The following is a 25500-nucleotide window of genomic DNA, read 5'->3' on the forward strand; positions in this document are numbered from 1 at the left end:
TCGGCGGGGGCGCGGGGGACGCGGAGCGCGAGCGGCGGGCGCCGCGCCAGGCGGCCGGGCGCCTCCCCGCCCCGCGCACGTTGCTTCCGCCCCGCGCTGGACATGCCCGCAGACGCGGCGAGTTCGCTGGCGACGCCGGACGCGGCCGCCGCTCGGGCTGCCCTCGGCCCTCGCCGGCTCGATTAACTCGGCAGCGCCCGCCCGGCGCCGCTCCAGATTCGCCGGCGGCCGCGGGGAGGGCGGGCTGCGCTGCGCTTCGCTTCGCTTCGCGTGCGACGGGCGTGCGTGTGTGTGTGTGTGTGTGTGTGCGGGGGGCGCGCGGGCGTGCGTGCGGGCGTGTGTGTGCGGGGGGGGCGCGCGCGCCCGCCCGGGAGACTGCAGGCTCGAATGGGGATGGGAAGCGGAGCGCCGGCGTGAGCGGGCGGCGCGCTTTTTCTTTTCGGAACTTCTCCCCTCCTGCAGCCGCGTCTCTTTTATGAAGGGAGAGCTGCCCCTCCCCCGGAGTGGGCCCCCCTCTTCCCCCCCGCCTCGGGGTCCCTTTTGCGCCGGGGGATAAGCGGGACGCGCAGGAGCGACGCCAAACTTCCAGAGGGGCGTCCGGCGAGCGGCGCAGCCCCCCGGGAGGAATTCCGCTGGCTGGAAGAGATGAGGTCTGGCGGATTCCCCTCCCAGCCCCGCTAGCGGAGCGCGGCGCGGTTGTTGCGGGGGCTTCCTCGCTGACGCCCCGCGCCCCGGCGCGCCTTGGAGACATTTACTCGAGACCGGGGCTCCCTGGCTCTTGGCGGCCTCCCCCTTCGCGCTCGTCCTCGACGGAGAGCGGCGGCGGCTTCCGTTTCTCGGTCGGCGGGGGCGAGGCAGCGGCGCGGCCAGGCAGGGACGGCGGCGGCGGCGGCGTCTAAGATGGAGGCTGTGGCGCGGAGCAGCTTCCAGCCCCATCCCGGCCTGCAGAAGACCTTGGAGCAGTTTCATCTCAGCTCCATGAGCTCGCTGGGCGGCCCGGCCGCCTTCTCGGCGCGCTGGGCGCAGGAGCTGTACAAGCGCGAGCACGGCAAGGAGCCCGCGGCGGCGGCGGCGGCGGCGCCCCCGTCCTCGGCGGAGCCGGTGCTGCACTTGCCGCCCATCCAGCCGCCGGCGGTGATGCCGGGCCCCTTCTTCATGCCCTCGGACCGCTCGACGGAGCGCTGCGAGACCGTGCTGGAGGGCGAGACCATCTCGTGCTTCGTGGTGGGCGGCGAGAAGCGCCTCTGCCTGCCGCAGATCCTCAACTCGGTGCTGCGCGACTTCTCGCTGCAGCAGATCAACGCCGTCTGCGACGAGCTGCACATCTACTGCTCGCGCTGCACGGCCGACCAGCTCGAGATCCTGAAAGTCATGGGCATCCTGCCCTTCTCGGCGCCCTCCTGCGGACTCATCACCAAGACGGACGCCGAGCGCCTCTGCAACGCGCTGCTCTACGGCGGCGCCTACCCGCCGGGCCGCTGCAAGAAGGAGTACCCGGGCGGCGCGCACGGGGGCCCGCTGGAGCTGGAGCTGGAGCTGACCGAGCGCAGCTTCAAGGTGTACCACGAGTGCTTCGGCAAGTGCAAGGGACTGGTGGTGCCCGAGCTGTACAGCAGCCCCGGCGCCGCGTGCATCCAGTGCCTGGACTGCCGGCTCATGTACCCGCCGCACAAGTTCGTCATCCACTCGCACAAGTCCCTGGAGAACCGGACTTGCCACTGGGGCTTCGACTCGGCCAACTGGCGCGCCTACATCCTCCTCAGCCAGGATTACGCCGGCAAGGAGGAGAAAGCCCGGCTGGGCCAGTGCTTGGACGAGATGAAGGAGAAGTTCGACTACAGCAACCGGTACAAGAGGAAAGCGCCCAGGGTGAGTGCGCGGCTGCGCCCCGGCTCCGGGCTCGGGGGTGCGCGGAGGGCCCCTTGGGGAAGGGGCGGCCGGGGGCAGCCTTGCAGCCGGCCGTGAGGCGCCCCCCGCGGGGAGACCTCGTCCCGCCCGCCAGGTGGGCTTCCCCCCTCTTTGAAGGCAGCGGGTCTGGTCCAGGCCGGCCGCAGCGCGCTCCCCCCAGCCCCTTGGGGTCACCCCTCGGGCGGCCGAGCGCCCCGTCCGAGCAGGGGTGCTGTGGTGGCGGCGGCCGTTCAGAAACTCAGCTGCAGGAGTGCCACCACCGGCCGAGCACGGCCCCGGGGACTTGCGGAGCCGGAACAATGTTCAGGAACAGTCTCAGGCCCAAGAGGGATCCCTTGGACTCGGGATCCGTTGCGCCCCGCAGGGAGGGCTTTATCTCGCTTGGTTTATTGTTGGTTCAGGCGGCTGATTCCAGGCAGGTCCCGTGTCCTTGGCAATCAGTCTTTTGGTTTTCCCTGGTGTCCCCCCCTTTTTTTTATTGGAGGTGGGGGTGACTCTTACTGTTTCGGACTACCAGTGTTTGCTTCTGGAGTTTGTCTGCACCAGTAGGGCTGGAGCCAGCTTTAACCGCCCGCCTGCCTCGCCTCAGGCTGTTCCTTTGGCTCTGTGCATTCACTGAAAGACACGTGCACGCTATGCCATAGTGCAGAACCAAGGAATGGGGGCTGATCGATAGACGCCCCAGACTTCTCTCCAGAAGTGTGCCGACATGGGGGGCGCGATAGCTGAATAACCTCGCCAGCTTCCAAAGCGCGGCATTGGCAGTTAACCAGATTGATTTTATGCTGCAGCAGTTCGGTGTGCTTGCAAATCGTGTCGGCGCCTGTTCTGTGTGTGCTGACTGGATTGTGTCTTTTGGATGCCCACTAATGTCGGGCCCAGAAAGTAGCTTGTGTGTGGGTTATATACGAATGCAGGAAACGAACGTGTCTGGGGCAGGGTGCTGCTGCTGCTGCAGCTTTCAAATTATGCCAGGCGATTGTGGAACCTGCCCAAGCAGGCAGCTGAAAAGTGCATGGGTACAAGATAGTCTTTATTTAGTCCGCAGCTTTCAGTTCCCAGAATCCCTAGGGTTGGTGGTTGGGGGGTAAGGGAGGCCATGCTGCCTTGGCACTGGTCAGCTCAAAGGCTAGGAATGTGGCGGGCCTCTGGAAGGGGCAGAGAGAGGATATCCGACTAGCCGGGCGCATGTAATGGGCGAGCAACAGAATGCGAGATGTACCAACATGGAGCACTCCGGCCGATTCGTTCAGTGTGTAGAGCTCCTTGGGCGACGTGGAATCGTGGAAATTTGCAGCAGGGAGACTTGTTTAATGCTGCTTGAGGCATGTCCAGTGAAGACTTTTCCCTCTTTTAAACTCCCCCACGCCTGTTTTGGAGAAAAATGTGCCCACACACATCCAGGCAGGCCACAAATAAACAAGCGAAGAACCTTAATCACAGCCCCGCTTCCCCCACTTTTAGCACAGAGAAACCAGTCCCTGTTTTCTCCTCCAGAGCCTGGGTTCAAAAGCTGTGGCAGGAACGCTGGGAAGAAGGAAGGACCCGCATAATCTCACACGGCAGAGGAGGATGTGTTCTTAACGCTTGTCTATCTCCAGCTAATCATGTGCTAAAAGTGGCAGGTTGGGGGCTGACAGTCATTATGGGTATGAATGGGGAGAGGAGCAGCAGTGGAAATGGGTGTGTGTGTGTGTGTGTAAAAAGAGGGACTTCTTTTTGAAGGCTTGCATTCCATTCTGGGCCACACAAGCAAGGGGTCGTTCTCAATCCAAAATCTTGGGTGATGCAGTAGGATCTTATCTGGGGCTGTTGGAATCAGCCATGTATATTCATCCCTTGCCCCCTTTCTTTTCAGTTACCATTTCAATTACATTTTAATGCATGCGTTGTGAATGTGGAAAGTAGCAGAAGCTGGAAGTGAAGTTCTCAAACTGACTTTGAGCTTGGTGATGGAGTGTTGGGGTTTTGTTTTTTTCCTGGATATGGATGGCTATCCTGACATCATTCGATGCTAAAATTGCGTCTGTCAGACTGTTAAGTGTCAGGCCGAAGGGTGAATTTGCCGGTAGACCTCTGTGTAATTTATAGCGGCCAGGCAAGGGTTTCTGCCTCTAAGTTACTTACCTATAGTAGCAATAAAATCACAGCCTCCCCCTCCTTTACCACCCTAAATTATACCGCTGAAATGAATTAAGAAAGGCTCAGGATGAACGGGCGTGCATTGTTATGAGAAAGGGCTGCGGACCGTCTGTGTTCTCCAGTGCCGGCTGGTGCAACAGCGTCTTCCCAAGCAAAATTCAGAATGGGCTGAGAATGGATTGCTTTCGAGAGTGCCTCTTTTGCCCCTGGAGACCCTGCGGTTCCAGAAAATAACAGTAGATCTTACGGAGAAGAGACCCTGTAAGCTCCAGCCTGTGTACCAGCGAATGTGGCCAGAGTTGATGTCGGACTTTCAGCTGGTTCTCGGAAAAGCAATGGTGTGGAGTTGATCGGGCAGGGGGGTCAGGTTTGACCAGGGAAAGAGGGGGGGATTGTCCCTCTCAGAGATCTGGGGGAGATACTTGTGCTAAGGGAGGGAAGGACTTGAGCGGGGGTGTTGAAACTCTCAGGGCTGCTTTTTGTGGAATCGTTTCCTCTGACTCAGAGTGTTGTTTGAAGTCTCTCCAGCAAGACAGAAATAAGGAGCATTTGCTTTGGTTTCCAGAAGCTGTGGCAAAGCCGAGAGGCCATGTGTACAGATGCGAACAGCTTGGTCTGAAAGACTAGGCTGGAACTCAAGAGCTTAGGCTCGGTTTCAAGGCTTTGGATTCAGCCATAGACCCTTCTGCTTTACTCTTGAGAAGACCTTTGGCTTGGCTGCTTGGCATTTCAGGCAAAGAGTGGCTTCTCTCACGTTTGGGCTCCGTTTGCCCAAATTCTGGTTCTTCCAGACATGGCCAACAGAACACCCCATGCTAAGATGGTTTCCCATTGCAGCGTCTACGCATCCAGAGGGTAAAAGCTCGCTAGCTTCAGGGTTGTCGGATTGTGGCCAGAGGCAAATGCGATTTGGGTTTTCTTCGCGAGGCCGTGGTGCGAATGGGGCGAAGGAAACCCACTTCATCCTCTGCTTGGTTGCTCGTATTTACCTGTTTTGACTGCTGCCAACTCAGCTCATGCTTCACTGGGTGCATCTGCGTGTTTCGATTACAGCTGTCCGTAAACCTCGTGTCCCTCTGTGCGGTTTGCGCTGCGTGCGAGTTGTCACCAGGGTGTCTCTGCTTGGAGGTGTCTCCATTCCTGGGTGGGAGTAGCATGTTTTCTATTTACGTGCAAAGAGAAGAAATTGTTGCTCGCAGCAGCTGCTGCTGCGGCAGTGCTTGTTGTCGTTTGTCTGTGGAGATACTTCCCTGAAGCAGCCCTGTGGACTGGCCTCCTGGAGTGGATCTGTGTGAGTTGTATCTTTTTGTCCTCCCGGAAGACTTTCTGCAGGATCCCCAAAGACGATAATCGGCGGGGAGGTGGAGAACCGCGGCTTGCCAAATGGGGTCGGAGTCACACCTTCCATCAGCTCTAGCCAGCAGGGGGGATGATGGCTGTTGTTGTCCAGCATCGTCTGGGAGGTGCAAATGCTTGCTGCTTGCTTGCCAACTCCCAGGGGTGCTTGGCTTTGTCAAAGAAGTGCTGACGCTGGGGATCTCCTGGGCTGGTCTCCTGCATCAGGGCAATTCTCGCAAGACATCATGGGTGTGCTTCGGGATGGGACGGGCTCCGTAGGGATGGGAGCCCTGCCATAAAAGCAGCAGCCCTCAGAGGGGAGGGCGAGTCCGCTGAGTTTAGCCCTTCCCAGCCCTGCTCGGTTTCTGCATGCAAGTTGTTTGCTTTCCTTGGGCTTAATCATTCCTACGTGGACATCTTGAGTCCCCCTAATCCCCTTCACCTTCTGGACTTTGTTCGTTAGCTTTGTTCCTAGAAAATGTGCTGCTCGGCTTCCCTGCACCCTTCCCCTTCCCCTTCCCCGCCTGCTCTTCTCCAGCTTCTGCCTCTTTCCCAAAACCACAGCCTTGGAAATCAAAAATGCGTGCAGGGCTCTGACCGGTTCTGCTGGAAGCAGGGCTGTTCGTTCTTAATTTTTAATGTGTGGAGGGTAGGACCCCGTTCTCTGAGGGCTGTAAGGTAACAGCTGGCGGCTCTTGCGTTGCGGGACTGGCCTCCATGACCCTCGTCCTCCCGCCTCTTCCCCATCTCCCCTTCCCTCCCGCTCATGCTCTTCTCCGCGGCCTGTGCGACGTGCGCCTCCTTCGCTACTCACACGTCGTCTTGGAGTGCGCGGAAGAGACCTACCTGCTGCCTGTCCCTCACCGGCCGGCCCAAGTAGCCCTGGCATTCATCATCCGATAGGGGTCCCCGCAGGGAATGCTATCTACGGCCCCCACATCGTGCATAGCCTGTGGGGTCTTCTTGCCAGGTGCCTGCTTCTCGCCAGGGGTGTGCAGGGCTCCTGGGACAACCGCATGCCTAATTATTTCCCTCTGCATGCGCTCCTTGGGGAAGTGCTGCCCCTTGCAGCATTACCTTTCCACCTGGGCAAAGCACCCCAGGCAGACATTTTCATTGCACCTGGGTAGAGAAACAGTGGTCTGGGGAACAGCCCTCACTGGATGGATGGGAAGAGGAAGTGACGTCTGTCTGTCTGTCTGTCACACATGCAGCGCGCACCCAAGGCGTGGCATCCTCCGGGGTTGACGGCCTGCTTGGGAAGGTCCTGTGCAAACTGTCCCAGCTGAGGAGGTTCCTCGCCTGCACCGAGGAACAGTCCCTTCCAAGCCAGTGAAAGGCACGTCAGGCAGAGACCAAAGGGCGGAAGCCTGTTCAGGCTGGGCGACCAGCTTTTGGGGCACACTAAGGATTGCAGTCTCTGTGAACTTGTGCGGCTGTCGGCTGTGGCATGCATGCCAGAAGTGGAGGGTGCGCATCTCTGCACGGCGCCATCCCCTCTGGGGGCTGTGGCAGGCATGCCAGAAGTGGAGGGTGCGCATCCGTTTCCACCATCGCCCCCCCACGCCTTGCATGCACAGAGTTTCTCAGTGCCACAGGTCCTGGAGAGTCGGTGAGCGAGTCCTGTTACGTTTCGAAAGTGTCTCCAGCGTGTCACAGGCTCTGGATTGCATGCGGGTTGGCACTGCCAGCCACATAAGAAGGATGCTTTGTCTCGGAGCCCTGCACTGGCACCCGATGGCCGTCTCGAGCGCTTCCGGCGCTGCTCTTCTAGGATGCTGCGTATCGGTTGCGTGATTTCAGAGGCCTCCTGTGGACAGCTCTTGGCCAGGAGCAGGCGCAGCTTGTGGGTTGCACCGTGCCTGTGCTGACGAGCTCTCGTGACATCCTTTTCTTCTGGGCTCTCTCACCTTTTTGCCCTGTGCGCCGATATTTTCGTCTGCCGCCCTTACGCAAGCAAACCGTGATCTTTCATCATCAGGTTTAGTTGAGGCGTGCTGGATAGATAGGTTTTCGTGTAGCGAGGACTTCTTACCTGGTCAGGCACCTTTAGCGGTGAGCTACTGGAGGAAGAATCCCTCTGGTTTGAACAGGTGAGGCTTGGGTCTCTCCCTAGCTATACCTTGTGCAAGCAGGTCGAGGCACCCTTGCTAAGCAAGGGAGGTGAGGGCCTGCAGCAGGATGGATGACCACATGTGGAAGCGGAGCAGGCGCTTGGACTTGGCGGCATTAAGGGCCCTTGCCAACTCTGCTTAGGTTACTGTTGTATCCCTTTTCTTTTCTGCAGTTAAGCCCTTCGAAGGCTTAGAATGTGCCAAAAGTTCAACGAATAAACCTGGTTCTAGGAAACCCCCCTTCCAATTAATAGGGCTAATTTATTTTAGCGGGGAGGACTTGGGAACATAAATCGATTTGGCTTTCGGTTAGAGGAAGCATTCCTCATCCATGAGTTTGCCTTTCACATTGCCTGAAACATATGGGGACCTTATTACGCTGAATAAGATCTAGGCAAACTTTCCTGCCATTGTTCCCGAGATTCTATCCCCCTTCCTTTTGTGTGTGTGGGGAAAAGGCATTTTTATATGTTTCTCTGAACCTGAGGAGTAAACATTGCCATCTTTGTACAGGTAATCTTTGCATTCCATTCTGCTGCCTCAGGCTGCTGCTCTCACGAAAGTCTTCGGTTTGCAGGGAGACCAGAAAATAATGGCATTGATACGGTAGATTTTGAGCATGTGCCCTTTTTTATGTTTATTTGGGAGGCCAGCTATGAAAAGTGGCTTTTCATTGCTTTGAAGGTGCGTGTTCTATTTTCACCCCCACCCCCATTTCTCACCCCATTGATTTAAATTTAATGGCAAGTAATAGGGTGGTGAAGGAAGGATAAATATCCCATTTTTTAGAATATGGTTACTTCTTTAAGGGCAATTGTATAAGCTGCTTTAGCTAGAAAGCAGAGAGTTTCGCCCGGAAATCAATCAATGTTAAAATCCAGCGCCCTGGCGACTAATAGAAGGGACTGGCTCCATGCATCATTTGGAGTTTTAAAAGCCTAGTTGTTGACGAAGCAGTTGGGTCTTGTCGGGGCTGTACCATGTCAGACTGGTTGTGCCCTGCTGGAACTGAACTCTCCTGTATTCCAGGTGTTGAGGGAAGGAGTGTCTCAGGTGAACAGGGTAGCGTGTCTCGCTTGCTTGGATTTGTATCCTGTGTTTCTACCAGAAAACAGCACTCAAGATGGCATCCTTTTCTCAGTGGCTGGTTTCCCAGGGCAGACATTTTTAAAAATATATTTCGAGGAACATGCCACGCAGGCTTGGGAGCTCCGGGACATTTGCTCGGTGATATCGTTACCTCTTTTTGGTGTTGACATGAAGCAGTCTGGTGAAGAAGCCGGCTCCTCTCTCCCCGCTGTCCGTCGAGGGGCTTGTAGCCTGACAGCCACGGCCATGGTGCCCCCGGCCATGGTGGAGGGGAAGTTCCATCCTCCACAGCCAGAGTGGCATTGCAGCTGCTGATGGTTCTGGAAAGGTGAAGCCTTGGGTGAGGGAGAGGTATTCCTTCCTCCAGAGTTAGCATGGAGACAACACTGGCTGGTATTATTATTGTTGTTGTTGTTGTTGTTACATTTTTATACTGCCCGTAGCCAAAGCTCTCTGGGCAGTTGACAGCAATAATCATAGAATCATACATTCAAGTCACCCATCCCACTTCTGCCCAGGCCTGACCCTGCTTAGCTTCCAAGTTTAGGCAGGATCAGGCACTTCAGGCTACATGGAAGCTGCCCACCCCTCTTCCTTGAGTCGACTCATCCTCCTGTGTGCAGTTGCTCAGGGTTACCAGTGGAGTTGCTAAATTCAGGGCGACACGTGCCGAAACTGCTATCACCATTACGCATCGTGGAGACCTTGGGCTCTCTCCATATCTGCACAAAGTCACCCAGTTCATTCATTCATTCCGCATCTGTGTCCTTTCCTGCTATTGATTTAAGGCAGGGTGCCAGTTGGCCAGTCACAGCATGAACCCATTCTGGTGCAGAAATGGTCTTGCAGTGCGGGGAACCTTTGCGAAGCAAGCTCTCCTTTGAGATAGTTGAGGATTCTTCTTCTGCGCACTTGCACCTCTGGCCAGAGGTGGATTCTGCCTTTGCAACACCTGGAGAGTAATTGTCACAGTCGGTCATTTACCTGCAGCTCAACAACGCGAATAGTGGCGATCCGGAAATCTTTCCATCCAGCGTCACAACATAACCTTGTCTGTAATGTCTCAATATAGCTCTTGCGTGCCTTTGGATGCAGCTCAAAGTCTTGCAGAGTATTGGTGGTTGTGTCTGAGGATGAAATGCATGGCACCTCTGGTGTTGGCCCCCGACTAAGGTGGAAGGAAGCAAAGCAAAAATGCCCAGTGGGCCTTTTCCTCCTAGGGTCCCATTGTAAGTGCTGGGTTTAGCCTTTAAAGCCTTAAGCACCTTGGGACCAGGTTTGTCCTGGTCCCAAGGTTTGTCTCTCCTCTAGCTGCTCACTAGCACCTTGAACCCAAGAGCTTCTGCTGAAAGAGCCCCTGCCAAAGGAAGTGAGGTGGCCGGCCACGAAGGAGCGGGTCTTTCTGGTGGTGGCCCCCTGTTGATAGAACAGCTGTCCCTGACAGCTCTCCTGGCACAATCCTTTCAGTCATTTTGTGCCAGGAGAAGACCTCATTCCTCCACCACATCCATCCTTTTAAATAATGTAGGCCTTATAGCTTGAATCTCTCCATTTAAAATCTTTTAATTATATTTTGATTCTTATTGTTTTCTACTATAGGTCAATGTTTTATTGATTTCTGAGCTTCCTAGATTACCTTCACCATAGGGATGCCTCCATAAATGCAGTAATACAGATAAGGGCATCCCTGTTTTAGAGGAATGGTCCATCTCCCTCTCCCTAGCTGTCCAATGCCAGACTGTACCATTTGATCAGTTAAAGGGGGCATCCAGTGGGCTGGATTGTAAGCTGCTGAATCTGACAGATTATGGACACTCAGCGGAAGGCGGGAGGAGCACAGAGGAAGCATCTTCTACATCCTTGGCTCTCCAGACACGTGGCTGGCCGTCTGAGTGTTTCCCCCTGCCCATGAGGAGGGGGTGTATTGCCCCTTCTCCTCCTTCCCCCAGAATGCCAAGTGGATCTTTGGACTCCTATTTGGCACAGAAAGAACCATGCTGGCTGCGATGGCAGAGGGAGGGTATCCAGAGATCTGTGCCCTTGGAACGTTTTCCCAAGATGGGAGCTGGGGCCCCAAAGTTTCTTTCGGCCTTCAAACAGCATCCAGCAGCTGGGACATTTCACCCTGAATTAAGAATTTACTACAAGGATTTCTGAAAGAATCAGGCACACCCTGTCTTAGAAGAGGCATCCTTTGGAAGAGGGAATGCCTTGGAAGAGGGAATGCCTCTTCCATGCCTTGGAAGAGGGAATGCCTCTTCCAAGAAGAGGATCGCTGTGCCATGTTTGGGCGAAGGAGAAATACGGGGCTGCCCCCAGTATTGTCTCTATGAATGGAAAGACTCCTGTGAGTGTGGCGCTTCCTTCCATGAAAGAAGTGACCAGGCTAGTTAAATAATTAATTACATGTGCTAATATAATCAATAGATTAGTTGGCTCAAACACACCTAATCAATTACAATTTATTTAATTGGGTTGCAACCTTACTATGGAGGGTTGATGGGAACGTTCTTGCTCATAGTCAAACATCCAAACCTGGCTAGCGCCCACCCTCGTGGAAATACAACCGTTCAAAGTAATGACTTGTTTCCCAAGTTGCTTTAAGAAAATCAAACCGTGGCCATTTATATTTTTTTGCCAAGGGGTGCTGAAGTCGTTCGTGGCACAGGGTTTTTGAGGACCGGGGCATCAGCAATCTGCGTATCATACATGGCGTGAGTAGCTGGCGTCTTGGCATGGATGCCTAAGGCTGAGTCTCGCTGATGGAAGGAGACCTTTGCATACCTTTGCTAGTCCCCTGCCCTTTCTCTTTTCTGTTTTCATTCTCCACCCTCTGCCTGAGCCAGTCCTCTCATGTTAAAAGAATAAGGTCACGGACTTGTGTTGCCGCGCTAACTTTCCCCGTCCCCTTCTTGCCAGCCAGTTTGTGTAATGTCTGTCTGAAACAGTTGAGTAAGGGCAGACAGGATATCAAGTGTTAGGAAGTCTAACAGAGGCTCCAGTCTGCTGACGAGTCAGGAGAAGTAACCCTCGCAGCTTCAGTTACAGCCTCCCACCCTGGAGGCCTGGAGAAAGCCCCATCTTCGCCCCAGAAGGGTTTGTTGTCTCTCAGCTGCAGCATGCCTCGTTAATTTTTCAGTGTGGTTTATTAATGCCACGCTCTGCCCAGGAAGGTGTCAGACCAGCCTCCTCACTTTGATCTCGGTACTCTTTTTTTTCTTCTTCATCTCTCTCTTTCCTTTCCTGTTTCTCTTTCCTTCCTCTCTCTGTTCACCGAAATGGTTACACTTCAGCAACATTCAAAAGATCATGTGTAAATTTAGGGTGGATTTGTTTTCCATTGTTAAGCGATGTAAAGTTTATACCTTCAAGTTGGCAGCTGCGTTAGCACATTTAGAGGTTTGCCTTTCCAAGCTGCAATTAAAGAAGTAAGAAGTATTGAGCATCTGAAGGACAAGGCGGAGTGGATTGGTGCCTTGGGTTTTGGTTCGCATTGGCCCCTCACATCACGTCAACATTACACCCTGTGTCGTGGCTCCCACTGCCCCCACCCCCACCCCCAGCGTAACTTTAAGAAGAATGGCTCTTTTCTTGTGGCTTGATCTGAACGAACACATGCAGAAAGCAGTGTGGAATTTTTCCCATGGTGAAAGGGTATTTGCTGCTGGCAGAGAGAGAAATTAGATAAAGTACTTTTTTGGGGGCGGGGGGGTTGCTTGTCTCTTTCAAACCGTTGGTGAGGACCGCTTGCTCCTTGGGCTGATGTCAGCCCTGCCCTGCTGGATCAGAGCAAATGTCCATTTTCCAATACTGGGAAACCAGATGCTGCTGGGAGACTCAAGAGGAGGCCCAGAAGAGGTTTTTGCCAAGAAGTCTGCTGTTTGTAAACATGCGTTTGTGACGACGGGGTGCCAACTGGCCCTTGGCATGGGTTGCGATCCCAGTGCCGGCCAATAAAGGACATTTTGCACTTAAGCCATTTAGGCTACCATGCTCAATCTCCTTACACGGGAGTAAGCACCCTGCAATGTGAAGGGGCTTGTTCTTGAGTAGTCCCTGAGAGAATTGCACTGCAACCCACATGTAACTTTGTGATGTGAAAACACTGAGCACTGTGCTGAACTTTCGTGGAGTTCAGCCGTCCAAGCTGATGAGCAGTCCTTCCAGAAATAAAATCTATACACCTGATGGGAATTACTCTTTGAGCGCTGTTTCGCGTCTTTCCAAGTTGCTGAGTACCTCAGAGTTTGTTGTTCCTATACACATGGAAACAAATCCGATACTGTTCAGGAAAGATGAAATTGGCATGAGATTCATGGTGGGTCCTGCAATGCGTTACTGTGCTTTTTTCCCTACCTGTCAGCTCAGCCTATTTAAATGAGGAAAAGAAACTTTGCAGCATTTCCCCTGTATTATATTGAGGTAAACCTTTTAATTAATAGGCCTAACAGGGAGGAAGGAGTCCATTGTAATTAGCAGCTTAACATCAGAAAAGTTCCACTGCAGTTTATTCTGGGGAAACCCTCCCTCGGTATGTGAATATAGAGCTGTCTTAATGGCATCGCTGGATTTTCATTTCCCTGCTGATAAAGGGTTTTATTTTAGTGTGAAGAAAACGCTGCTCGGTCGCGGCCCGCCCCGCTTCCTCCTCGAGGAAGTCTGTGCCGATGTGTATCTTATGAGGTTGGAGCTGTTTCCCGCCTCCCCCCCCCCCTCCATCTCTGAGGAGGACCTCAACCTGTGATTGACTAGGGGTTGTGTGGAGAGCCAGCCCACTTCCTGCCCGGGTGTTTTGCATCTGGGCAGCTTCACTCCACTGTTGACTAGCATTTACGCAGGGCGTGGGGAATGCACAGGGACGCAGACCTTTGGGAAGGGTGGTTGCATCCTCCCCCCACCCCCATGAACCTGCCCCGTGGGCTGGCCCGGAATTACCTGCGGAGGATGCTCTGCATGAAGGCCTGGCTGGTCTAATTCGGATTTAAAGACGATCACCCACAAGAAAGCAGGCTGAGGGGCCAGCATGGAAACATGTGCTTCAGTTCTAATAATTACTTTATATTTGCATCTGTGAATATCAGCATGGCTATACAGATATTCTGCAACTTGCTGTCCTTTTGTGGAGATGGGTCGCCTCTTCTCTTTTGCTATAAATGGCTCGTCTACCCTGAAGTGGCCAGGACTTCTCCCCTGGGCAGCTCAGCTGGCCGTGGCTTGGCTAACTTTGCAACACCAAGCCATGAAGCCTTTTTCTTTGTAATTCACCCCAGCTTCTGTGTACCAGTTCTTTTGTGAGCAAATCACCTGTCTGTATGTGTTGCACAGAAGTTTAAGATATTCTGGGAAAGACCTTCTGGAACCCTTAGCAAGTGTGTGGAGACAAATAAATGCTGTTTCCCAGTAGAATGAGCATAAATAAAATGAAGCTCATTTAAGAAGTGTTAACATGAGCTTTCCTGCTCCACAGTCTTTTCTTAGCACATGCCATGTTTTCTTCTCTGGTATGTTATGTAAACTTCAGTTACCTAGGGGTTTTTTTTTTAAACCTTCCATTTAAGAGAAGCACAAAATAAAGGTGTGTTGTGGAAGGGCAAGAAAATATCCAGAGAGAGAGAGAGAGAGAGAGAGAGAGCCCGTGGATGCAGTTTTTAAAATTGCTTTAATGTGGCCTGACATGCTGAAGGGAGGGGGAGTCAGGACAAGTAAAAGGAAGTTCCTCACAGGGTTTATGGAATACTGCATGATTTAGTGCTGGCTGCCATTGAAAAGGGGAGTGGAGAAATGTACAGAGGAGAAAGCCGCCGATCGCAGTAATGTGCTTCTGAAGGCCGGAACAGGCGTGCCGGGGATGCTTGGCCTATGTGTGACCTACCTGTGGTCTTCCCCCCAGAATTGGCTGGGCCGGTGAAGGAGCGCAGCCGTGGACTAGCTATAATCCACCGAGGCTGTTCTTACGTCATTCTGGCTTTCCTGAAGTTTGGCCCTATCCTTATGGACAGGACTGACTGCACACAATGGATCAAACTCTTGGGTCACGTGATGAGAGAATGTTGAAAAGCCCAGAAATCCCAAACCTAAGAGCTTCTCATCCAACTGCATCATCTTCCATTTGCCCCGTTGTACTTCAATAAATTTGCTTTTGGAAGGACATGGGAAAGCATCCTTCCCCCAACCAAGGGAAAATCTTACGCACGTTTTAATATTCCTAGCTTCATGACTTTAGTATAACACTCAATTTTTATTCTAAGTCTTCTTTTTCTATGGATACGTCGTGGGAAACAACAAAATAACGGAGAATAACCTCTAGATATGAACGGCTAGATTTTGTGTTTGTAGCATCTGTGTGACTATACATTTTACACCCCCGTCACTCCCCCCCCCCACCCCGACAAACATAAGCAATGATGTAGCCTTGATGGAGCACAAGGCATTGTGTATAGTTCTATTTGTTTATGGAAACGGGCGTTGTTTTGCATCCACTGATAATCTTCTAACTTTGGCAAGCCATCCCTATCAAAGTATTTTCTGTAAATAAATCATTCCTGTAAATAAATAAGGCCATGCTGCAGAAATATAGCAGGATTGCTTTCAGCCTCATACCTGGAAGCCCCCTTTGCACACGCTTCCCCTCGGTATTTTTTTTCTACTGACGTCCAAATAGCTTTCGTCATTATCTCGAAAACCTTGGACGTGTACCTAGTGATAACTTAAAATACGCATTTGTGAGCTGCCAGACTGGCCCTGTCTCTGCGTCGCGTGAGTGAGGACGCAGCGGCCCCGCTTGAGCTGCCGAGAGTCCATGAATGGAGCCAAACATAGCGTTAATCCAAAAAGAGGGGAGGGGGACACCCTTGTGCACAACGAGGGGTGTTGTTCCCCCATGGACCATCTGGGCCTCTTGCCCAGCTGCACCGTGTGTGAGAGGAGACCAGATTCATGCATGCAGTGGCGGGAGCCATCTTCGCTCTTCAGGGGTAGCAAAGCTTGTCCCTCGCGGGCCTTGACAAGCGCCCTGGCTGGCGGCTTTTTCAGGAAAATGGGCCTTTTGTTTCCCCAGAAAAGACCTGCCGGGGCTTCGGCCCCCCCCCCCCAGCGCCTCCCTGCTTCAGTCGGGGTCCTCTGTGACATCACAATGAGCTGCCACGGAAACCACCGTGATGTCACATGGCTAGCGGGGGAGGAGGAGGATGGAGTGGGCTTTAAAGGCTCCGATTTCCACCCCTCGGAGGGCGGCTCGAAGGATCGCAAGGGCGGGCAGGAAGGCACTGTTGGGTGAAATCCGCTTCGTGGGATCCCCCCGACAGGCTCTCCGCACCCGTGTCCAGATGCGCTCTGTTAATTGTAACGCCAGACCCTCTGATGGCTGTTTCTGTTTTGGCACCGGGCGCCTCTTGGAAAGGATGCCGCTAAATATTTTGTGGTCAGTCACAGACCAGAATGCGCTTCCTTGGAAAAGTCGCCCCGCCCCGTCCCATCCCTTCCCTTCCCTTCCCTTTCCACACACATCCCAACTTTTGGTTAATGGCGGGTCGGGAGGTGGGCTCGCAACAGCCACTGCTCCGGCGGCAGCCGCCTCCTCCTCCTCCTCGCCCCTTTTCCTGCTCATGTGCACACGGTCTGAAACTTTGCCTCCCCTCCCGGCCCCCCTCCCAGCGCTCCCCGGCCGCCTCGCGAGGTGCATCCTGGGACTTCCCCTGTGCTGAATGAGCTGCTTGTGAGTGTAGGGGGGAGCGGGGTCCCAGCTGGATAGCTGGGAGATGCAAGGGAGGCAGCGAAGGGGAGCGACAGAAAGTGTGCAGAGGGGGCGTCCCGGTTTGTGTATGGGCTGCTTGTGAGCCTTGCCTCTGCTGTGGCGAATCGCCTGAAGACCAGAGCATTTTTAAGCGTGGAAAGAGGAGGCATGCTAATGCCTGTTGGGAGAGGAAAGGGCGTAACTCATTAAAAAAACACAACAGGGCTCATTCCTCCAGGAAGAAGTGGAAGAAGCCAGAGACCCCAACCCCGATTCCACCTGGGATGGCTTTTGGAGGGTGTGATGCTGTCTGCTTCAAAGGAAGTTGCCCTTGATTTACATTGGAATGATATCTGAATCCGGCTTGAGATGCAATCTGCACCTTTCATGTGGCTTTTGCCATCTCTTGACTCCAGTGCCGGAGATTCGAGGCAGCTGGTCCTGCTGTTTGTGCAACAGCAGGTTTAGCATGTGGTCCTTTTCTAGTTGTGGAGCAGTAGTAGCAGGGCAGCCGCTGCCTGCTGATGGGCATTGGAGTCCTTGGCTTCCTCCATGCCGTGAGCATGCAGGTGTGCCTGAAGTCAAATTCTTCGCCCTCGGGACGGAGTGTAACAAGACGGCAACCAGGAAGGCAGCTGAAGTGCAGGAGTTCGGAAAGCAGGGCGGGTGCCGAGCTAAAACTGTGTCCCCCGTGCAGGACTGAGGGTTCTGGCACTGTTTCCCATGCTGCATTTTTGCAGAATGCCTGCCTTCGGCATCTTAGAAGCTGGTGAAAGCCATTGCAAGCACGGTTTGCTCTTGCTCCTACAAGCTGCATTACCCCGGAGCGCAACGTGGAAAGAATGTCTTGGAAAGACACAGCTGCTCTTCCTCAGCATCAACTCTTCTTCAGCCTGTGGTTGTGAGGACGCTGTGCGGAGAACCCCGTCTCAATCGCCCCAAGCTGCTTGGAAGAAGGGGGTGGGCAAGTTTGGGTGGACTGACCCCATGCCAGGGGGGGAGTTGGTTTGGTTGGAGGCTCCCGCTTTCCGGAGCGTAGAGTCCAGCTTCTCATAAAAGCTCGTTTTTGATGGGAGCGGATCTTGTTGGCAACACCCTGGTGGAGAAAGAGAAAGGTGGAAGGACACACAGGAGGTGTGCCAGCAAAGCAGCAGCCCTGCGATCCGTTGCTCCATGTTCTTTCATCCTCACGAGTCTTTGAAAGATGTATTCCCCAAAAGTAGTACAAAAGAGGTCACTGACACTGTTGAAGGAACGATTATTAAGATACAGGACCAGCATCTTCCATTCCCTTGAGAAACTCCTGGAATTGCTCAGTTTCTCGTGTTTGTTTTCACCTGCCATCTTGCTTTATTGAGGGAGGCGTGTTAAGAATGTGTGTGTGAGTGTGTATGTGTGTGTGTTACCCAAACCATTTATGCCTTGAGTTGAATGATATGCAAATGAAGTCAATTAAGCAAGGGTTTTTTAATTAGCAGTTAAAGTTCATGTGCAAAGTGTCTTGCCTTAATTGCTTTACAGTTTTGTTGTAAATTTGCGAAGTTCCCCCCTCCACTCAACTATCAAAACTGTGATTTTTTTTTTAGTAACATTGTTAAATCCCGTGAGTGCATTTGACCTGCATACTTCTGTTTCTCCATTCATAAAGCTCTTTTACAAACTGTGCAGGAAAGGTAAATTGTGCCTGTTAATTGCCTCTAATTAAAATACTGCTTTCATTCTCTTTTTTAGAATTAATGGAGAGCTTTGGTGTATCAAGTCTTCTTTCTCTATTTGTTATTCTATAGAACTGCAGCGTTTCCAGTCATTTTGGCTGTCTGTATCCCTAAACCTCAGTGTGTCTTGCTGTGGATTAATCTAGCTGGCTAACGGGTTCTAGTCACCAGTTAGAGGCATTTGCAGTGGTACAGATCTTTGGGTTCATGTCTGCAGTCCCGGGACAGAGAGAACTGGGTGTTTATAGCAGTGCGGATTGGAAGATGTGTAGGGTTAGTGATGTGGGACCATGCTCCATCCCAGCTGCTCTCTTTCTTGAGGCCTTCCAGAGGGTAAGGAACTCTCCCCGGTTCTCTCCTAAATGCTTTTAGGAGATGTGATGTCCTTTTGCTTTGCTGTCCTCAAAGCTTCTTACAAGATAAAAGCTTTCTAAGGGAAGCGAGACATAGCAAATAAGAGCAAGTCTGAGTTGCGAAGCTGCCAAGCAAAAGCTCACACAGAAATAAAGGAAGCAAATGAGAGCGTTAAAGGTGAGGGATGATGCATGGGACTTCTTCTGGCATCCAAAAGGCACCCAGGAAAAATGGCCAAGGCATGATTTCAGTATAGCTGCTGTCCGGCTGTCACTCCAGGAGCGACTGGGGCTGTGGCCACAGTGGTGGAAGGGTTTCCAAAGAGATGCTGTTGTGGACGGGGCAACTCTTGCTGGAAAGGGTGGCCACCTGCTGTTGTGGACGGGTGCACCTTGCTGGAAAGGCTGCCACCTGCGCAGCTTGGGCCATGTCTGGAATGGACTGGGGAGACTTTTCCCACCTAAACAAGGGCTTTGGCAGCAGTGTGTCTTAGGTTGCCCAGAGCAGTTCAGCCAGGTGAAAGGTCCCCGTCCTCCTCGCCCACGCGTGCTTTTCTTGCCACCAATGTTGCTTTTGACAGGGAATGGTCTTTAATGATGGTGCTACCACTGGGAAGATGGAACAGCCAATCTGTTATCCCTCTGATCATTCCCTCCCTCCCTCTCTCTCAAAATGGCTCAGAACTTCAGCCGAATTCTTCCAGGCCTACCCGTACCTCGATTACACAACTGTCTCTCTCAGATCATTTGAAGTTCAAGCGTTCATTAAAACAATGCCCAAAAGCTTTGTGGTAGTTAAGGCTCAGTTGCTTTTCCCGTTAAAACAGAACATGGGACTGCAAGCCCATCCCGCCTTACCCAGTCCTTTGGAAGGCTTTATATCCCATCTGTTTTACTTTGCTGTGGGCTGAAAACACTTAAGAGCAGGGAGAGGGGGGTTTATGGATGCCCATTCTTCCCCCTTCCCCTTGTACCTCTTGGGAAATTCCAATTAAATTCTGTACTGTGTGACCATGTTTACGGAGAACGACGCTATCATTGTTCGACTTGCTGTTGATGAGAACCCAGTGTGGCATCTGCTTTAACAGAATAAGATATTTATTTAATGAATTTTATTTATGTACTATTTATATCCTGACCTTTTATCCCTGCAAAGAGCCCACGGCGCTTCATGTAACCCTCCTCTTCTCCATTTTATCTTCACAACAGCCTTGCAATGTATATAGACCGAGAATTAGTGACTGGCCCAAATTGTTCCGTGAACTTCATGGCTAAATACCCAGACCAGTCTGGCACGCTAACCACTATGCAACAGTGCCTCTCGGGGGAGGTGGTTTGTTTGGTGTGTGTGTGTTCTACAAGGGGCAGATCATATTGTGTTCCTAGGCATGTTAATAGTGTGTATTTGTTGCAGCTCCTGCGTAATAAAGAGGTTAAAAATGCATTCAGGAAACAAAAGACAACTTAAGGAAGGAGCCCTTTCAGGCCAATGATGCCCATGGAATTAAGCGGAATTTGCAGTTAATTTTTGTCAAACTTATTGGACCCACTGCATTGCTTCATTTCATGTGGGTCAGTCTGGAGGAACTGAGTTGCAATAGGTGCAGTGCGCCACTGCAGACGCGGGACTTGTGTACAGCTTCTACCTTGATGCAGCCACGGCACAGAAATAGGAATGCAAGGTCCAGTAAGTTTTAGCTGACTTTGGTATCTGGCCAGAGTTTGTTCTTGCTGTGACCCCCCTTTTTTGGGGGGGGGGGAGGAGGTTTTGGGGCATTTTGCCAACCTTAAGACCCAGCAGAGGGATGCCCGCTGCCGTGCGACGTCTCAAGCGCTCATAAAACTGCAAGAAATTTTGTGGGTTTTCGCATGTCTCCAAGGCTTGGTGCAATGCCATTTTTCAGTGCTTCTGAAGTCAGGATGTCATAATGGAGAATCCTTCGATTTCTCCAGGCACGGAAGAAGGGCAGGAGTTCTTGATTTTGTGTTCCTGCCCAGGCAGAAGAGGCCCTTCTCAGGGGTAAACTGCCAAATGCTCCTTTGAGCTCTCGAAGAGATGTGCACCTCTTTGCAGAGAATCACCAGCTGTGTGGTGTATTTGATGGAATGGAACGATGCTAAATAAAAGCCAACTCTTTCATCATTTTCACATTCCCTGCCTGCTTAGTCACCTGGAGGCGATTCCTCTTCGCCACAGGAGACCAGACAAGTGACTTGTTACATGTCTGCTCAAGGCACTGACATTAGTCACTTGAAAAACAGCCCAACTCTTTCCTCGCACATCTGGGGCCGTAGGGTGGCCATTAACTCAATAAGAAACATGTGGAGAGATGCTCTTGCGCAGAGGTTCGCCACACTTGGGGAAACCAAATAACTACAACCGGGGAAATTGTGCAACAGAGCAGCCCAGGAACATCAGAGTTCTGCTTAGCAGGTTCTAGTGGAGTCAGGGGTAGGCAGGCAGGCCGTATTGCTCCTTCTCAGGGCCATGGAAATCGTTCATCTTGGCTCTTTGAGCACGATTTGAAGCAGTGAAGGCTGGGAAGAGAAGAAAGCTCAGCTTGAAAGGTTAAAAAGTAAAGCAAATAGAGGAATAGTTAGCATTACTTCCGCATCCTATAAAGTTGGACTTTATCGCAGCTGAGCTCAAACACCTTGGAGAATTCTGCTATGTGGAAAAACTGGTTCTACCCAACTTAAAAAAAAATGCTGCAAAGTAATGAAACCCTTCAAGAGCGTTCTGCACACCCTAGATTCTTATTTCTCTTAGATGAATGTGCCTTTTGCTTTTCTAAAAAAATAGCATGCTCACTTTGCAAGCGGGGGGTGGGTGGGTGGGCGGGGAGAGAAGAGAGCCATGTTTTGTATGCTTTCCCTCCCTGTCTTGGACATAATATGTAAATACAGCCTGTGTTATTTAAATGCGTTCTAAAACAGGTTTAATTGTGTGACCTTCCTTCACCTCAGTCCCAGTCAGCAGATGGGCTCACACCCCTTGTGTTTTCCACGCCTTGTGACTGTAACTCCCAAGATGCCAAAAGAAAGCCGGGGGTTTTGTTTGTGTGTTAAAAGCGAGACACCAAATACTCTGTAGCCATATCTATTAACTTGATCAAGCATTAACTTCGTTGGATTCCTAGGAGGGGGAAGAGAGGGAGGGGAGCAGTTCTGAAACTGGACTTCTAAAAGAGCAGAAATTTAAGTCCGCTTACCTGCTTCCTGCTACCCAACCTAAAGCAAATCGCACTGGGAGTGTCACTTCTACTCAAGCGCTTCCTTTGCCCATGCAGGTGCCATTAGGTGTGAAAGGACAACACCTTTCTGGAGGGAAAGGTGCACCTGTTCACCTGCCCAGGTTTCTCCTGGACATGGCTTGACTGCACGTTCTACTTTGGGGTCTCTGCATCGGACGCGTGGGCTCTGCATTCATGCATCCCTGCTGGAGGTTGCAAAGGTCATGCATTCTACGTTCATGGATGAATGCGGACGTGTTTTTCTCCCAATATGTGAAGCGGAGAATTAATCACGCATTCTTAGGTGGGACGTCCTGGAAGAAATGGAGCCAGAGTCGGGTCTGGCCCTGGAGGAGGCCAGCTTGACCAGGGCGATCCCTGTTTTGGTAACCATGGACGTGGGAACACTGCTCTGAGCAATGTGGCATTACCTTTCGGACGGTCGTAGAAAGTTCAGGAAGATGGAGTGACCCCAGGAAGCAGCTTGAGAACAGCCCTCTTGGTTCTTCTGGCTCGGCCGGGTCTGCAGCACAGGACTTCTGAAATCTGGAGGGTCTGGCCATCTTGGAGGCCCCCAGATGGCTACATTATGGTGGGAGTCAGTCCAACAACTCTGGAGGGCCAGAGGTTCTCCCCCTTGGCTCTAGCCGGAATGGCCATTCCAGATGGGATCTTCTCGCTCCGGCAGAAGACAATCAGGACGCAAGGCTGTGCCCCGCAGCATGTGAAGGCCAGAGCCCTTTCCTGCCTCATGTGATGGCATTGCGCATCCTGCTGGTACACGTCGCTCAACACGGAGACCGCTTGACGATGAGCCAGATTCGAGTGCCACATGCAGCTGGGCAGAACCACCCACGGCCACCAAAAGGGAGATACTGATGGTTTCCCCATCTAAATTCGTCTCGGGGTGGTGGAGATGTCAGCATTTGGACTGGCTGCAGCCTGGTGGGTTTTGTGATGCCACAATGGACGGTAGAAATCGTTACGGAACTAGAAGGGGCGATTCTTTGTGCCTCCCCTGAGCATCTGTTAGAAGGATAGAAGTCTCCCACATGCAGCGATGGATTTAAATAGAGCCCTGGAAATTTATTGCCACAACTGGAAATTAAACATTCAGCCTCATATACACACCCCAAAGCAGGCCTCCATTAATGTGTGTTGTGCGGAGTGGGCATTTCATATTTTTCCAAGAGGCTTTTAGTCTGACCGAAGTGGACTTCTGCAAGCAGCGTGCTCAAGGGAATGCATGGATAAAAGGAAAGGAGGAGGAGGCAGGCGGGATGAGAACTCGCCTTCTGCCTTCGCTCGGCTGTCAGCCTCTCCCGCCCATCGCACAGCTATGGATTTTAAATAATTTAACAAATGCACGGAGAGCCGACTGCAGCTGCAGCATGGCTGGAAACACCCAACTTGGCAGCCAGGCAGTCTGGCCCGGAGAATGAGAATGACATGTGTGCCTTCAATATCCCATCATGTCATTTGACTAAGGGATTTTGCTTAAAAGATTTATAGTCGCTCTGAACGGTGGGAACAAACCTCTTCTCTCGAGAAAGCTGCATAAGAATGAAAGGAAAATGGAAAGGGGAAGCTGCTGTAAGCCTTGTCATCTTAGTAAATCGCTCAGCCTTTTCTTGCTTGGCCCTGCTGAGTCATTCTCACCCCGGGAAATCATGAGTGCAGTTTCAAAGTCATGAGATTCTCAGAGTAACAGTGCCTTCCAAAGAGCCACCCTGCCTGATTTTGTGAGAACTCAGGAGCAATCTCTTTAACATGTTTGTTCTGAGTCACAAGAGGAAGAACGGACAAGGAACTGGGGAAACAGAGACTTGGGCTGCATTTGTAGGACAATAATCTGGGTGCAGAAAGTTGGCCTTTCATTTCTCGCTTCAGACACGCAGGTGAAACGAGCCATGAGCCCATTCATGGCATCTGAACCTGGAATCCTGGTTTGTTGCTTCCAAAGAGGCAAGCAAGGCTGGTGAGCCAAGAACAGATCCTGGTTTATTGCTGGCTTGCAGTTCTGGCTTGTTGGGGGCAGCTGGCCAGAGCCCAAATTCAGGCAATTTGTTAAGCTAACACAGACTTCTACCCACTCATTTGGAAATGGGTTGCAGTGTGTTTGCAATAGACTAGAATAAGCCAGGAATTCTAGTGTCATGTTACGTGTACTGGACATTCAGCAGGAGACCGAAAGCCAAGATGTCAGAATGTGCAAAGATTTCAATTCAAATTTCTGCGACTGTGCTTCGCCCAGCCTCGCCTGCTCTTTGTTTAAGGATGCATTTCCCCTACTGAATTTTCATAACTTAGACAACTGTTCCAATTTGTTCTGTGCTTCCTAAATTTAAAATATGGGACTTCTTTCCTGAAAAGAGAGATTTTACTTAGCAAATTCTGTCTCTTGCATCTGGCATTGTAGGAACAGTGGACCGAAATACAGTGTTAAGTGTTTTGCCTCCTAATTAGAACGTCAAGATAATTTGGATGCATAAAAAAGAGAGGAAGGGTGGGGTGCCGAAGGTTGCGGAGCTTAAGCAAAATGTCAAAACAAAACATTTTAAAGAATTGTGGGTCACAGTACACCTAGCGTCCCATTGCAATGAAAAGCTGCACAAGCGAATGACAAACTGACCCAATTCTCTCCTTTTTGCTTTTGATTGTTTGAAATCCACCTCTTCCACCGCGATGAATCAGAATGCAGAGTTCACATCCTTCCTTTTTTAATTCATTGCCTCCATCCAGTGTGAGCACATTTGCCTAAAATTCAATTAGGATCTTACTGTTTGGATCTTTTTGTGTTATGATATATGAAATGAAATGGAGGTCTCTTGGGTGTTGGAGCCGCAGTATTATTTACTTAATCATTGGTTTTTGTGTGGTACGATATTGATATTGTGATGTTTGTGTTTATGTTTTTGCATTCTTCTTCTGTATTAAAAAAAATAAAAATGGGATCTAAACAACAGCCAAATCTGTGGGGAAAGCATCCCTTCCTGGGAATAGGTTGCAGGACTGAGGGCCGAGTTAGCCAGAGCCGCCCTCTTTTGCTGCTGGGGCTTCAGGGCAGCGTTCTCATGTCACACAAGCTCTGCATGCCGAAGAAGCAAAAACAGAGCTCCCTTAAATACACCCCCCCTTGCCAGTTGCCTGTTATCTTTGCAGAAGGCCCAGATGGCAACCAGGAGCAGGAGGTGCAAAGGGCACGGGGGTCTTTCCCCTGCCCTCCCCCCAAGCCGGCTCGAAGCGTTGGCAAACCCTTTGTGCACACGCTGTCCTCCGTGTCTTTCAAAGTTCAGACAGAATATGCTTCAGCAGCCGCGTGGCTTGTTCCGGCGCATTAATGCTCTGGCAAAGGGATCTGCATACGTCACTTCAGCAAGCTTGCTAGCAGAGGTGGGCTACTTGGGGCAGCCTCTCTCAAGCCCCTGAGCTCTTGGGCTGCCAGAGGTCAGTGGCAGAAATAGCCGTGAGGGCTGGGAAGGGCCACGCTTGGCTTGAAGGCGAGTTAAGTTGGCTGGAATGCCTTGCTTTTTTGGTAACTGTTGTTCTCAGTGGCTTGGACCACTCACAGCTGTCATTAATGCACGTGCAGCATGGGGGTGGGGGAGGCAGTCCGGCCTTTCCGTGGCGATGTTTCTAGTCCCCTTTGTGTCCCCAGTGGCCCAGTCTGCTGCTGCGGGTTTTTGCCTGGTCAGCCTGGGGAGATGTAGGCAGCTGATGAAAGGAGTTGAGAAGGAGTTTGTCTCCAAGGCGGCTTTACTTCTCTGCAGCTAGGGGACCAGGGACAATCTACAAGGTCAGCTGTGCCAGCAGCTGAGTTCCCGCAACACGGATTGTCTGGGTTCAGATACAACCCACACACAAAGGTTGGGTGTG

The 25500-nt window shown here is 51.9% G+C and overlaps 1 protein-coding gene across 4 annotated transcripts in view; it reads left to right on the forward strand.

The window, feature by feature from the left end:
* The first annotated feature begins 705 nt into the window (after window positions 1-705).
* SKI (SKI proto-oncogene) overlaps window positions 706-25500 on the forward strand; it is a 142082-nt gene continuing 117287 nt past the window's right edge. The window contains exon 1 of one of the 4 annotated variants that reach the window (XM_044445245.1): window positions 706-1869. In XM_044445245.1, the coding sequence (XP_044301180.1) occupies window positions 901-1869 (969 nt within the window). In that variant the 5' untranslated portion in view covers window positions 706-900. The remainder of the gene's footprint in view (window positions 1870-25500) is intronic. The other 3 variants (XM_044445246.1, XM_044445243.1, XM_044445244.1) reach the window with 3 other exon arrangements.

Source organism: Varanus komodoensis, unplaced genomic scaffold (assembly GCF_004798865.1).
Source record: "Varanus komodoensis strain SLA01 unplaced genomic scaffold, ASM479886v1 scaffold48, whole genome shotgun sequence".
NCBI lineage: Eukaryota > Metazoa > Chordata > Lepidosauria > Squamata > Varanidae > Varanus > Varanus komodoensis.